Source organism: Lacerta agilis, chromosome 10 (assembly GCF_009819535.1).
Source record: "Lacerta agilis isolate rLacAgi1 chromosome 10, rLacAgi1.pri, whole genome shotgun sequence".
Taxonomy (NCBI): Eukaryota; Metazoa; Chordata; class Lepidosauria; order Squamata; family Lacertidae; genus Lacerta; species Lacerta agilis.
In genome coordinates, this window is record NC_046321.1 from 16,390,901 (window position 1) to 16,405,131 (window position 14,231).

The 14,231-nt window shown below is 41.3% G+C and overlaps 2 protein-coding genes across 3 annotated transcripts in view; one reads left to right on the top strand and one right to left on the bottom strand.

The window, feature by feature from the left end:
* The window catches only part of CACNA2D4 (calcium voltage-gated channel auxiliary subunit alpha2delta 4), a 172,816-nt gene that overhangs the window by 96,972 nt on the left and 61,613 nt on the right, over positions 1-14,231 (top strand). The window lies entirely within an intron of this gene.
* Positions 959-14,231, bottom strand: part of LRTM2 (leucine rich repeats and transmembrane domains 2) — a 36,137-nt gene continuing 22,864 nt past the window's right edge. For both annotated transcript variants that reach the window (XM_033161583.1, XM_033161584.1), the window contains exons 2-4: positions 12,316-12,469; positions 8,267-8,857; positions 959-5,904 (exon numbers count right to left, since the gene is read on the bottom strand). In XM_033161583.1, the coding sequence (XP_033017474.1) occupies positions 5,447-5,904; positions 8,267-8,857; positions 12,316-12,382 (1,116 nt within the window). In that variant the 5' untranslated portion in view covers positions 12,383-12,469 and the 3' untranslated portion in view covers positions 959-5,446. The remainder of the gene's footprint in view (positions 5,905-8,266; positions 8,858-12,315; positions 12,470-14,231) is intronic.

The following is a 14,231-nucleotide window of genomic DNA, read 5'->3' on the forward strand; positions in this document are numbered from 1 at the left end:
TCCAATTCCACTGATCGAAGCGGTCAAGAGGGCACATGTGGGGTAAGGCTAACTCATAGGTAAATTAAGGTAGTGATTTGTTGATGGTTGGGAAGTCTTGGAGTAAACAACATATAATGCCCTGAAGATGTTGCTACGCTACAGTTCTTATCTGGCCTTGGAATGATGGGAATTGCAGTTGAAGAACATCTGGAGCCCAATTCATTAGCTACCCCTGTTTTGAAGTATTAGAAAAATAATAATAAATAAATAGTTTTGTGGCACTTTAAAGACTTTTATTGTGTGAGCTTTCATGGAGTAGAGTCTGCATCATCATAGGCATGTTTATCATTAGTTAGAGGGGTGTGTGTGTGTGTGTGTGCGTGCGCACACACACACATTCATGCTTGATGAGTTTGTCTGCCATCTGAGGATAATCATATATCTCATGAAATGAACTTAGTGAAAACATATGCCACAATTCATTTGTTAGTCTTTTAAATGCCACAAGAATTTTGTTGTTGCCCCAACAAACTAACCTGGCAACCCCACTTGGTGCAAGATTCGTAGAGGTGTGATCCAACCCAAATTAAACAATTAATTGGCTTAGCCTCACTTCTGGTCCCTTCTGTTTCTTTGTGTATTTGAGTATTTCCCCTTTATGTTAGAGAATCTCTTGCGCTCATTCATTCTTGCAGAAAATTTGCAGAGCAGTAGGTTATTTTGAACTGCCCACCTAGCAGTTCAAAAGCACGTCAAGTGCAAGTAGATAAACAGGTGCCCTGCTCTGGTTCACCAGATGCGGCTTAGTCATGCTGGCCGCATGACCCGGAAGCTGTCTGTGGACAAACGCCGGCTCCCTCGGCCTATAGAGCGAGAAGAGCACGGAAACCCAGAATAGTCTGCGACTGGACCTAACGGTCAGGGGTACCTTTACCTTTACCTAGGTTATTTCCACAAACCAAACGTAAAACATGAGTTGCATAGGAAAATACATTCTTTATTATTCTTCTAAAACAACAAGCCAGAAATATACTATACCTTCAACTGCTTTTTAAAAACTGTTTCTCCCTTAAATTCTAACAGAAAAAAGGATTGTATGTGCTAATCAGTCCTCCTTTCAAGACCCCCACCCCGAGGAACTGTGCCTACCTCTTGTTTTCTTGGGTTAGTCTGACTGTACCAGGAGCTAAATTTTCCTTGGCTTTTCTTGTATTGACCTACCAGCACAGGAAAGTACATTCTTGTCTATATCCACCTTTACTAAAGGAATTAGGTTGTCCTTCATTATGGCTTTTTGCCAACATTTTTTTAAAAGGGTAGCCTCTCCTTAGCTGTCAGCTGCTGGTTGCACCTGATAGCCTGGAGGGAGTTTTCACAAGTGATGTAGAAATTTTTACTTAAACCACTTGTATGCCGGATTTCTGCAGTGATGTTAACAGGTGCATGCATTATGAATGTTTGCATTGCATCCCTTTCTCATTTCTAATTATCTTCCAATCTGTTTTGATCAGCACCAGTCAAGCCCACAGGAGAGCTATGCTGCTTCATTTTCAGTAATGGCACTTTGGCATGTGTTTTCAAAACCAGGCCTACTCATACCTACAGAGAAACAAACACCAGTCTGGTTATTAAAATTAATAGAATAGTTTGAAAGTTATGAAGTATTAGGGCTATTCCCCATGTTAGATCCCATAGTAACAGAGTTCTCAAGTAGCACATTAATAGGCATTATTTGTGCCACTTGTGAAGTGCCCCGTGGTCTTGTATATACAAATTTTAACACTGGTGGCATATCGCTAAACTCCCGAATAATCTCAGCATAACAGTTACACATGCATATACTTCTGGTAGTATTCTGGTCTTATACATAGGTAGTCTAGTACAGGTATGCATTCTGATCTCTAACCAGTAGAAAGAGTATACTGATTCTGCTGAAGGGTCCTATTGCTAAGGAATTCATCTTCTCAGTTCACTTGAACAGCAGTTCTGAAATGTTATACAAGTGAACCTCTTTTTCAAATGGAATAAGTAGTATGAAATTGGTAGATCCAAACCCTTTCTTCTTTTGATTGTCTATACTGCCCACAGCCAGAGTATAAACTTGTAGCAACCATATAAGAATCAGATGGTCTAAATCCCTGTGTTTTCAACAGGTATATATTGTGGTTTTATGTGAATGGAAGATGATGGGATGCAAGACATTTTGCATATTTTCTGAGACTTCATAGAGTTTCCTCAACCCTAGTTCAAGAATGCTAAATGATGTAACAAGATCATTCCAGACCTTCTGATTACAGCTGAAGGCACAGTTTCCCAGTAGCTTGAAAGAGGACACTTCCTATATTGGCTTATTGCATTCTCAACAGCCCATTTTACTACCCAAGTACTCCAGTGTCTTTGAGACCAACATTATCCATCCAACACCCCTACTTTTCTTAACAAACACTTACTTTGTCCCTTCACTTACTTCCCCTTTTCAGATGTGGATTTCTAAATGTGGAAGTATCAGGGCCAACCTTATGCCATATCAAATGATAAATTAGAATAAAGTTTAAAGTTGTAATTAAACTCACAACATGGAAAACAGAAAATGTAATTGGCAACAAAGGGAAACCTGCCAAAGGTGAGAATAGGGAATGGAAGAGGAAGGGGATTCCCCCCCCCCGCCAAACCTAATTTGCGCTCCTCAGTTTTTCTCATCCTCTAAACACACATGCACACATCATTTGTTCTGTGCAATCATGTCATATTTTTTTCTTAGAAGTAAAATAGAGATCTATAAATATACAGCTCTGACAAAAATCCAATTTCAAGTATAATTGTGCTGTCCAGTATGTATGTTACAGAGGTACGTTCCTTTGGGAAGATTATAGAGACAGTAAGGTTGGAATTGTATATCCAGGCAAAGTGCCAGTGCTAGCTTGTTCGGTATATATGCAGTAGGAGCAATACAGGCATACATACATACATTAGCTAGAGTCTTTAGTAGCCTCATTTTGCCCATCAGTCTGGGATAAAGCGGAAGTGGAGTTGCAAACTTTGAGGGACTACAATACATACATGGTACGTAATGAGAGAAAGAGTCTATCCTCTATTCTTGGAATTTGCCTCTTACCTTGATGCTGATCTTCTGCACAGATCTTAAAATTAGATGCCATAGTCAAATCCACCGTTTGGCTACCATTTTAAATTGTGTTGTTTTAACATTTTGATGTTTGCTGCCCTGGGCTCCTTTGAGAGGAAGGGTAGGAGATACAAATTTAATAAATGAATGAATCTCATTTCCCACCGTCTCCTCCTTAATGTTCCATGAGAATTTTTTTCCTGCCACGCCTGTCTGTCTGAAGGTTATTCCCTCTTTTGGGATGTGATAGTTCTTTGCTAATAGGATGGTAGAGGGTTGAATTACTGCTCCCAAGATGTAATCTTGAGTCCTTCACAGTGTTCTTGTTTGCTGACAGGAGATTTAGGGATGAGTTAAAGGAAAGTAAGCATTGCTTCTATTCAAACCAGCAGCAACAGTTAAAGAAAAACTTGAGCTCGTTGAAAGGCATAAGAATACAACAAAAGAAGGAAGAATTCTGAAGACCTGCTCCATGCCCAACTAAGGTGATTGTTGGGCTCTGCTCCTGAGTTGCTAGAGAGATACCTTGGAATCTGGGCCAGCTGCCAATTTTTTTTTTCATGACTGCAAGGATCACAGTATCCACAAAAACTGCGGCTGCACGACCTCTCGTGTCATCTTCCTATCCCAGGAATACCCGCTGTGATGGGCTAGAGCAGGTTACCATGGCAATATGTGCTCTCCCCTGGAGACAGCACTTTATCCCACTTTCAGTTATATAAAATGAGTCCTTATGTTGGTTCCCTCCTCCCTGCCATCAGTTTGAAATGAAATGAGGCTAATGTGATATGCTTTGAGCTTGGGAAATATACCCTGCATAAGAATTCATGTGTGTTCAGTGTGTACGTGCACATGCATGCATGTGCTCATGTATGCATCTGTGTGTTCCTTGAGTGTATGTGTGTATTATATGCATGGATGCTGCAGAGAATATTAATGCTATTCTCCCTGTTTTTGAGTAGGACTCTTGCATGGCTGCTTACATGCACCAGTCTCATTCACACATGCCTATATCAGTAGAGTGTTTGCATGAAGAGCTGACCAACATTGACCCTGAACAGCATCTCCTCTCTACATTTTACACTGATACTCCTTGATGTCTTATTCATGGCTGTAAATCATTTTGTCCAATTCTCCCTATCTGACCCACACTGTGTTACATTGCATATAGCCACATTAATGATTCTGGTTATGACCTACAGTGTGTATTTTTTTCTGTAAAACCACTTCCATACTCCTCCCCACCACTACCCAAGTCCTCAAAATACTCTTTCTAAGGAGATCAGAAAGGCTGTTCTCCTCTTAAATCCCTTCCAGAGACCCACTTCTGCCACAAAGACTATAAGAGCCTTTCAGATTAATTCTCTAATATCCCAGAAAAAATGTTTTCCCTTTTGGAGGATACACATTAGCCTTCCCAAAGTAACTGTCCTTTTAATAGTCACGACCCATCCTTTCTTTATTTCACCTTTGCTGCTTCTTCAAATACTTTTTAATGTCCTTCATTGCAGGGATCATAAATTATCATCCATATCAGGCAGTAGCTGGCACACTTTATAGCGCTCTACAAATAGTAATCTACAGATGGTATGCAAAGGACAGAGGTGTGTATATGAATAAGTGTGTATATATGTGGGTGATCAGCCTATGTTAATATTTTTATTTGTCTGCACTCTTTGTTGTGTAGACTAGACTACACAACAGAGTGAATATACGCAATGCGTTTTTTTTAATGTAAAAGGATATTAATTCCTTTGTAATGTTAAAAACAGGAAAGTCTAATTCCCTGTGGATATTGTGCACTCAGTTACAGGCCTTTCATCAGTTCTGCGCTGGCTGTGAACTAGGTTTTTCTGAATATACAGCTAATGGGAAGGAGTAGATCGTCATGCAGTAATATCAGTGACCGAACCTGTGAAGTTTAAACACTTTCACAGGGGTTGTCTAAGTGCCTTTGGCTTCTCGTTTTGTTGGTAAAAGATTCTGTGGTGGTATGGGAGTTTCTGAAGGAGTCAGGAACTGAAGCAGAGGCAAGATAGTGCTGGGTTGGCTGAACTTCCCCATAAATGAGCATCTGTGGGGAGTCTTGTGCAAAGAGGAAAAATGATAAGCACTTGAGGTCTGACTACAGTTTATTCACTTGGAAGTACATGAGGACAGAGGCAAGTGAGAGGGACTTGAACCCAGAGCCAGGTGTTCTGAACCCAGAAGCATGTTTTACTAATTGGATGAATGGAACAGCAGCACAGTCCATCTGTATGTCTTGGAAGATGTGGAAAGGCCCAAGCCATAGGCTTCTCATATCCTGTTCTCTTCTGCCACTAATTTCCAATAAGGTATTCATGCCACAGAGGAAATCTGCTTTTGTTCCTCATGTTCGCCTTCTGTGTCACCCATTAATGGCTGCCTCTTCTTCAGCTCCCGATGGTACTTAGCCATGAGAGATGCATAGATACAGCCATATGCTGCTGCCACTACCATCATAATACACACGATGCCACAAACCACCCCAGCTATGATGACTGTGCCAATGGCTCGGCGCACACTGACAGGCCGGTATCTTTGTTTCTGGGGGCAACCCACACTGGGATCCTCTTCTGCTTCAGGAGTTGTTGTTTTAGGCTTGGGAGCAATTGGGGCTCCCTTACTGCAAGGAGGACCAATATTGTCCAGTACAGTAGAGCTGTTCTCATCCTCCAGCTGGGAACAGTAGTTAAACATCTCCATGGGCACCATGCGCATATCTTTTCCCCGTAGCTCCTTAGGCAGGGTACATGCCAGTTGGTCTATCTTTCCTCCTATCCCATAAGAAAAAAAGAAGCACATTCAGTACCTTATTTTGGTATTGGATCACATCATGTTCAGTGCAATAATTCATTTCAGTAAAGCTGCTGTGGCTGAGCACTTAAATGTACAGGAATAGTTCCCTCTTCCCGGGATGTAGCTTATGTCATATGCTGACAGTTTCTAGGAGCTGCAGGTGAGAGCTGAGTGCAGGTTGGGGAGCAAAGGTGAACAAACTACCCCAGAAGGAGCATGATGGTATTACCCCTCCCCAACACCCCAGGTGGGGGTAGCTGATGGATTTCAAACCCTTGGTGTGTTAGGGACTCCCCCTGCATGCAAAGACAGACTCCGAAGCGGATGAGACCAATAGTGGAACCAATGATCAAGAAGGCAATTTCTGTATGTGCTGTAGAGGGAAGTGAGGGGCAGATGGGGCTTGTCAGCCTAGGAAGATAACCCATTTAGAAGGAAAACTGTGATCCTAAGCCTCTGCTGCTTTATGGGATATCTTCAGGAGAAGAAAAAGCTAAGGAGTAAACCCTACAAATCCAGTGTGGAATCCCTAAAATGGTTGGATGGCACCTTGTACACCTCTGGCATCTTCTGCAGCCAAGTTGGTGCTCTGCTCTCCTTTGGACCACATCAGTGAGCCCAGGACCTCCATACACACTGCCTAGGCTTGCACTCCAGGAAGGTCACTTTGTTGCTGCTAATGCAGCAGTTTGTCTTCACCCCCAGAGGCTCACTCCATTGTCTCTTTAGATAGACAGATGCCATCAACAAAGACACACACACACACACCCTTCTTTAACTAAGCATTTGGCCATTTGGAGTCAAGAAATGTGTTACACAGAGAACATTCTGTTTGGAAACAGGAGCATTTTTCTAGGTGACAAGTGTGAGACACAAGACAGTCTCAGGTTATGGGGATAATTGTCTTTGTGGAACATGCTGGGAAACACCAGCTTAGCTATTCTTTTTCCACATCCTTATAACCACCAGCAGTGTTGATAGTTCATAACTGATGTCACTGAGATTTTGTCCATGAAACTCAGAAGACTTCATAGGCTGAAACTTCTAGTAGATTAGAGTCCCCTGAATAATGTGTGGCTAAACAATAGTCCTCTGTATCCATCAGCAAAACAGATATTGATTGCTACCCTAAGAGATCCAGCTACCTTTAGCCCTTTATTGCTTTCTGTTTCAACACAACGTAAGAAGAATGTCCTATACATTGCTGCTGCTTTTTTTCCTGTCTACTAACACTTTATAACAATGTTTAACTTGCCCTTGGCCCAAAATCAGACTCACAAGGTGAACTGGAAAAAGAATTTGAACAACAATCAATGACATTACTAAGAGGGGGGGGGGAACTCGCCTGTATCAAAAAGGGTAGCCAACAATTAAAGCCCTTGCTTTTAGCTCAGGTTATAGTGTTTCAGCAGTTAGAAATATTTACCATTTCCCATCTGTAATAACAACATACTGCAGTTAATTGACTCAAAGGTTACTGTTAATTAACATATCACCATTGACATACATGCTGCTGAGCCATTTTTCCCCCAGGTGGGAGAACTTAGATATAAAATTATGGTGGCCAGGGCCCTGGCTCTATTGAAACAGTGAAATCCCCATTGAGAGAGCAGAGGTCAAAGTTCACTGTGGGAATATTGTACATAATTGGTAGTACTAAGGTCAAAATCCAAACTGCGGAATATGACTACTGACCTTCCCTCTGCTTTGTTTGGTGTTTAGCACCAGTGAAATTGCCTTTTCAATGAAAATAACTGAATGCATTGTGTAATTCATTTTGCATTCTAGCAACTACACGTTCCCCTGATCTTTTCCCCACTGTACTGATTTGCAGCCAGTGAATTCAGAAACTCCAAAATGATCACATGGGCTTGATCCCTTCCTCATCTTGATCCCTTCAATTATATCCTCTTCTGAAAGTTTGGACAACTGTCAGCATTTGCAAAGAGAAATTTGGATGAGAAGATAACCTGCAACTCCAACTACAAAATGCTACTTTATACTCTGTAACATAATACAGTGTTCTTGAAGCGACTGGCATGAGTTTGGCCAAACTGCGAGAGGCAGTGGGGGATAGGGGTGCCTGGCGTGCTCTGGTCTATGGGGTCATGAAGAGTCGGACACAACTGAACGACTGAACAACAGCAACATAATACAGCAGGATTATAATGCATAGTGACCATTCTCTATATCTGAGAATTAGAATTTAGGTCAGCCTGATCAGTCCAACTTGTCTCTCTTTTCTGTCTAGCTGCTCCTTTTCAGCCCTTTATAGCCAGCAAAGACTAGGCATGAATAACCTTCAATATTGAAATTTGGACCTCTCTCAGTGGTACCTACCTCTGTAAGAGAACCATTCCATCCAGTATTTGAAATCTCTCAGGTTGCAGTCACATTCCCAGGGGTTGTCCCCCACTTGCAACTGCTGCAGGCTAACTAAAGGCTCAAAGGTCACCCTGTCCAAGTTCTGCAGGCGATTTGACCTGAGGGAAAGCCAACGGAGAGAGGGCAGGTCATCAAATATGCCTGAGGGGATTTGAGCAAGCCCATTGATGGAGAGGTCCAGCTGACGCAGGAGAACAGTGCTCTGCAGAAGATCTTTATCCAGGCTCCTGATGCTGTTGTTCCTCAGCTGTAATTCAGTGAGGTTTACTAGATCTCTGAAAATGTTCTCAGGAAGTTGGTCTAAGAAATTGTTGGAAAGATCTAGTCTCTGGAGGGCAGAGAAATTGGAAAAAGTTTGTTCTGGCAAAATGCTGAGTTCGTTGTTGAGGAAAAGGAAGGTCCTGGTATTTGTAGGAATGTCCAAGGGAACAGATGAAAGGCCCAAGCCACTACAGTCCACCTCTAGAGTACCGCTGTTGCATTTGCAAAGGGAGGGGCAAGCAATGAGGGACTCTGCTGCACAGAATGAAAGCCAACAGGCAAGCACTGCAAAAGAAAAGAGGGAGAAAGAGCATGTATTAAAACATCATCATTGGTAGACTGTATGCACAGTTTCACTTAAGACTTTTGCCTTCCTTTGCAGCCAGATGCAGAATGTCTTCTAATGTCCAGTGAGAAGAATCTACCTCTTGGCTTTTTGAGCCTCATGCCCAGTTGGTATGACCCTATATAGGATAGCTTCTTAATAGTCTCAGTTCTCTTAATAGTCTTTGTGATTAGACTGATAACCAAATGAGCTTCCTCGTGGATGAATCCTTGTAATGCCAGATGGATTCCCACAGTGTGAACTTCCTTTTAGCCTTTTATGAGCTAGCAGGGCTAAGGAATAAACATTCTTACAGTATGATGTGGGAGAAAGGTCAGCATATTCCCAGAGGGCTTTGCTGCCTGATTCCAGTGTGCTTCAATATAATAGATGCAATAAAGCCAAGTGTGATGGAAGAACAACCTAGAGCTAGAATAGAAAATTGCTAACTCTTTCTAAATCATCAGAATAGTTTTGGTAATATTTCATTAGACATCTTTAAGTTTTTACTTAGAAAGCAAATTATCAATTCATTGTGTTTTCTTAAGAACAGGATTTGTGGTGCACAGAGATGATTTTTGACTCCAGTACAAATTTTAATGTATTTAGCATTTTGCAGTCAGTGTCCAAAGACCCTAGGTTACACAGGAACTACTAAAATCCATACTACATATCTAAGACCTAAATAATGAAGCCTGAAAAGAGAAACCTTGCACCATTTTCTGAAGGTCAACAAATAAGCACTCAAAGGATGAAGCAAAGCAGGCAATGGGTTTGAAAGATGTGTTCCCCCAAAGAAAATGCCCTTCCATCTGCTTCCCTCAGTGGAATGAAAGAATCTTAAAAATAGATGGTTCTACCTGATTTTAATAACTTAAAGGTGAATAAATGTTCCCAAAGTCAGCAGCCCTTGATCTACAGTTGGGAAAAAAAGCATTGAAAACTGCTTTCGTTTTCTAAGCACATCATACATTTTGGATTTGGGTTAAATCCAAAACCAATGAATATGCATATGGACCTGAATACTGATACCTAATTCAAGGGCTAAATCCAAATCTTATACTGTACCTGTTTCCCACACAGTCTTTGGCATTAAGTAATGTGATATTTGTTGAACCATTTCAAGTTCCAAACAGAGTCTGTAATCTGCAGGATTCTTAATAAGTTTCTTCCTCTCAGTTAAGTGAGTTGACATCTATACAGGTCCAACAGATGCTGATTCAAGTTTCTACACCAACTCTTCTAACAAAAGTTAAGCAATAGGCGGTGAGGGTGGGGGTATTCTGTGGCCTCACAGCAGCCTTTCTACTAAGAAGAGGCCAGGGTCAATAGCATAGATGTTACAATGGATGCCATGAACCCAGAAAACAGATCCTGTTGGCACCAGAGTTGGTATTCTCTGTCTAGAGGTATTTAATTCCACTCAGAGTATCTCATTCTATGGATGTAGGATGATGCTTGAAAGAACAAGAGGGAAGGGAAAGTGACATGAATTGTGCAAGTGATCTTGCTTTTCTTGGATGCTTGACTGAAGTACCGTATTAATTATACAGTGATATCTGTGATGATGAGAGCACATTTAGCTGCTTTGTGTACAGGGAAAGGTGAGAATGTATCAGGTAAGGCTATATAGGTGACACTCTTCTATGTCTGTTTTAGCAAGTGCCATCCTTTCTGCTCTTACCCCTAGTTGAGCACCTCTGGGAAACCACCATTAGTACTTCTACACCTTCCAGACTTTTTTGCAGACTGGGTGCATAATTTCCTGAGAATTTTAATTTACACCACAACTCTACTACTATAATGATGGCTGAGAGAGGCAGGGGAACTCTGTTACATATCTTCCTGAAGGAAACTCCAACAATAGCTGCTAGGCAAAAAAGTAAGGTCATGGTGTGGTTAGTTAGGGATATAGGTGTGGTTACTCAGGTCTCAAAAGGCACTGTGCCTGTGAATGCTCAGCAGAGCAGGCAGGAATTTTTTATCTCATGAAAAGTAGCATCAACTACTAAACAATAGTCTAAGTGAAATATTCAGCATACTGTATGCTCTTATGTCAAGAAAAGGTAAGTTTACTTTGTGAGATGTTCAGGACTGTAGTAAGATGATCCAGGAATATAAGATTAGGTCTGGGCTCAGTGGCGTTTAGAGTAAATAATTTATAATGGCAATCTAGGAAGCAAGGGTGTATAACAAAGGCAAGGCTCTTAGGCAAAAGGAAATAATTTCCTCTGTAAATATCATTGGCATCTTGTGTTCTGACCCCTAGTCTTTCTTTTTGGTGTGAGTCTATACCCCCTGCCTAGCTTAGCTGCATGTATCCTCATTAACAAAAATAACTCTCTTCATAACTCACTGCAGAGATGGCTTGGTGGTTCCACTGGAGTACACTTAGACTGAAGTCCTATACTTGCTTATCCAGGAATAGTTCTCACTGAACTCAATGGGACTTACTTCTAATAGGTCTGCATAGGTTTGTGCTGTTAGCCTACCTTAAACTTCTATTGTTCCTGCTTTATCATATCCACATTTTTTAAGCTCTTGAGCTAATGCCCCAGAAGGGATTGTTCCCTGAGAAGACGAACAGTGTAAGCTCTTTTGGAAACTATTAGTGGGAAAGAAATGTTGGTGTGTGCATGCAAGTATTATACAAAACACATCAACATACCACTGCTTCCACTTTTTTCCTAGAGCAGGATTTAACTCAACTTATTTAATCTCATACTGTAAGAAACACTGCAATGAGTAGTTTAATGGAATTGGCCCAATATAGGCTGCTTCACAAATGACACCAACTGGACTTTGGAATTTGTAAAGCTTGTGAATATAGTTATTGTGGTCTGTAACATAGGAAAGAACACTTAAAATTTAAGTATAGTCCTTTGCAATGTGACTATGACAATTGAATAGCCTGGTCAACGTATGACATGACAGACATGAACTGATATGGTTTTGAATTGTCCTCACATCATTAACCTTTCCCTATGAGTGTTTGGCCTTCTCTGTACTGCAAAATAATGGGTGTTATATTTTTAAGAGGGCAAAAATATTAACTTTTGTGGGTTGTTGTGATACCAACATGACTGTGTTTTGATACCAGCATATACAGGACTGACTGTGAAAGGTGATAGAGGTTCCTTTGCATATTGGACATCCTTCAGGCATTAAGAGCAAGTTGGTACCCACTCTTTTGCCACTCTCAAGACCGTTCAAATCACAGTCCGTAACCACCAATTATTGTTATTATCTGCAACACGTGAAAGCACCGTTGCTTCTTCCTTTGGCATTACACTTCTTGTCATTCATAGAAAAAAAAAATCTGAGCACTACACTCACTATTGAAATAAACTCTCTCTTCCCCTCACTGGAGAAATAGGGGAAAGCCTCCTGCTTAGCAAACAACCTGGGCAGTACTTACAGCTAGTTTTTCTCCATCTCAGGGAAAGCCTGTTGCTCCACCAGTAGCCTCCACTCAGAGACAGCATGATGGTTACTGTTTTCCCCGTGGTGTCTTGTGCCTGCCAGCCAGGCTGGCACACTTTCTTGCAGGAATGAACAGCAGTCTGACTAATCTAGAAGACAAAAGCAGAACAAAAGAGCATATGGCTATCAGGTGTCTAACAGAATCATATATAGGTCTGGAAGAGACCTCACTAAAATTAACTGGCTTTACTATCGAGCAAGGTGAGACATCTTTAGTAAGTTTTAAAAAATAAAATAAAATAAAATGTGCTCACTGAGGATTGGCAGAGGGAAGAGCATCTTCAGAATGCTGCTAGGTATGTGTAGGGAAGTTGGAGCAATTTTTCTGGGAAATCTGAATGTTAAGAGTAGGCATGGTACCATCTTGGAAGTGCTTCCCAACTACTGGTGAAGGGGAAGGCCAAAAAGATGAGATGAGGTGGCTGGCAGGGGAGTGTAGAAAAAAGGCTGAAAGAACTCTGTCAACCCATAGATAAAAGAAAACCACATTTTAATGGACCATAATCAGAAAACAATAATAGATAATGAACAAGAATTGTTCATTGCTTTGAAATTGGCTAGATCAGTGCAGATAATTTCGCGTTTTTTAGCAGAGAAATGCATAAAGGTAGATGGGAGGGGTTTAAGTTGCATCATTAATTGCTAATCACATAACAAATGATATCCAATTTGTGTGTGCAACATTCCTTGTAGCCACACATAAAGTGCAATGAATTGCATTTACGAAATATTGCAGTTTTGATAGCAGAAAAAATGCAATGTTGCTACAACAAAAAAGTAAACCTGAGGGAATATGTGCAGATTATGTGCAACAAACAAGAAACAATTCTGGAGGAACTTGCACAAAAAGACCTGAAGTAGCCACTTTCCACTCCATGTGTGGCAGTATTGACTGGATGCAATCCCTCTTCTGCTCTGTGGGGAAAAACATTGCTCCCTCTAGGAAACACTTGAATCTTCCCTGTGCCTGCTTTACATATTTCCTGTGTGTGTGTTAAGTTCAGAGCAAGACTAATAAGTCACGCATAGAACTGCTTGTTAGAAGTTCCTTGCTAGCTAGGTTGAGGACGTCCTCCTAATCATCACCCCACTTTGCCCACTGCAAATGCTGTCCCATGCCCACCCCCACCCCCAAGGCATATAAACATTACCAATTAATAAATGGTAACATCATGGTTAAATGCAGTAGGAATAAATTGTATAGAGTCATGGTTGCCTCAATTAGTTTGCAACAAGAGAGATCCCAGTGCCAGTTTTAAGCCTGTTCAGAAGCTAAATCTTCTGACCTGAACATCCCGGCTCTAATCCTAATGTGTGTAACTTCTCACTGGCAAGAGGAAGCCATTCTTCGTGTGCTTAGAGACACCCTAGAAGCTGGTTCACAGTGCAATATGCAAAAGGTTCCAGGTTTAAACTGTGGCATTTCCAGGTGGGGCTGTGAAAGACTCCTCTCTGGAACCTCATGGCCAATAAGTGTAGATGACAATGAGAAAGATGGAGAGCGGTCTGGTGGTATACATTTCCTATGCTCACCATCTGATGACCACATCATCAAGTGATGACATGCATGTGTGACTTGGGCTTTTGAAGGTTTAACACCACAAACCTTTCATGCCATTTCATATACAGTGCTGTTAATTAGTTCAGATAGTCATCTGATTTTCAAGTGTATGAAAATCAAGAGATGCACATGCACAGGCTTGTGTGAACCAGTGCTAGGATTACTTCATTCAATCCAAGGCTACTTCACATGTCCCCAGCATTAGGAAGAAGTTGGAAGACTAGACCTGGCAAACTGCAAATGTGTCATCTAACCTACCAATTTCCATGTACAGTAGTCAGCTGTGGTGC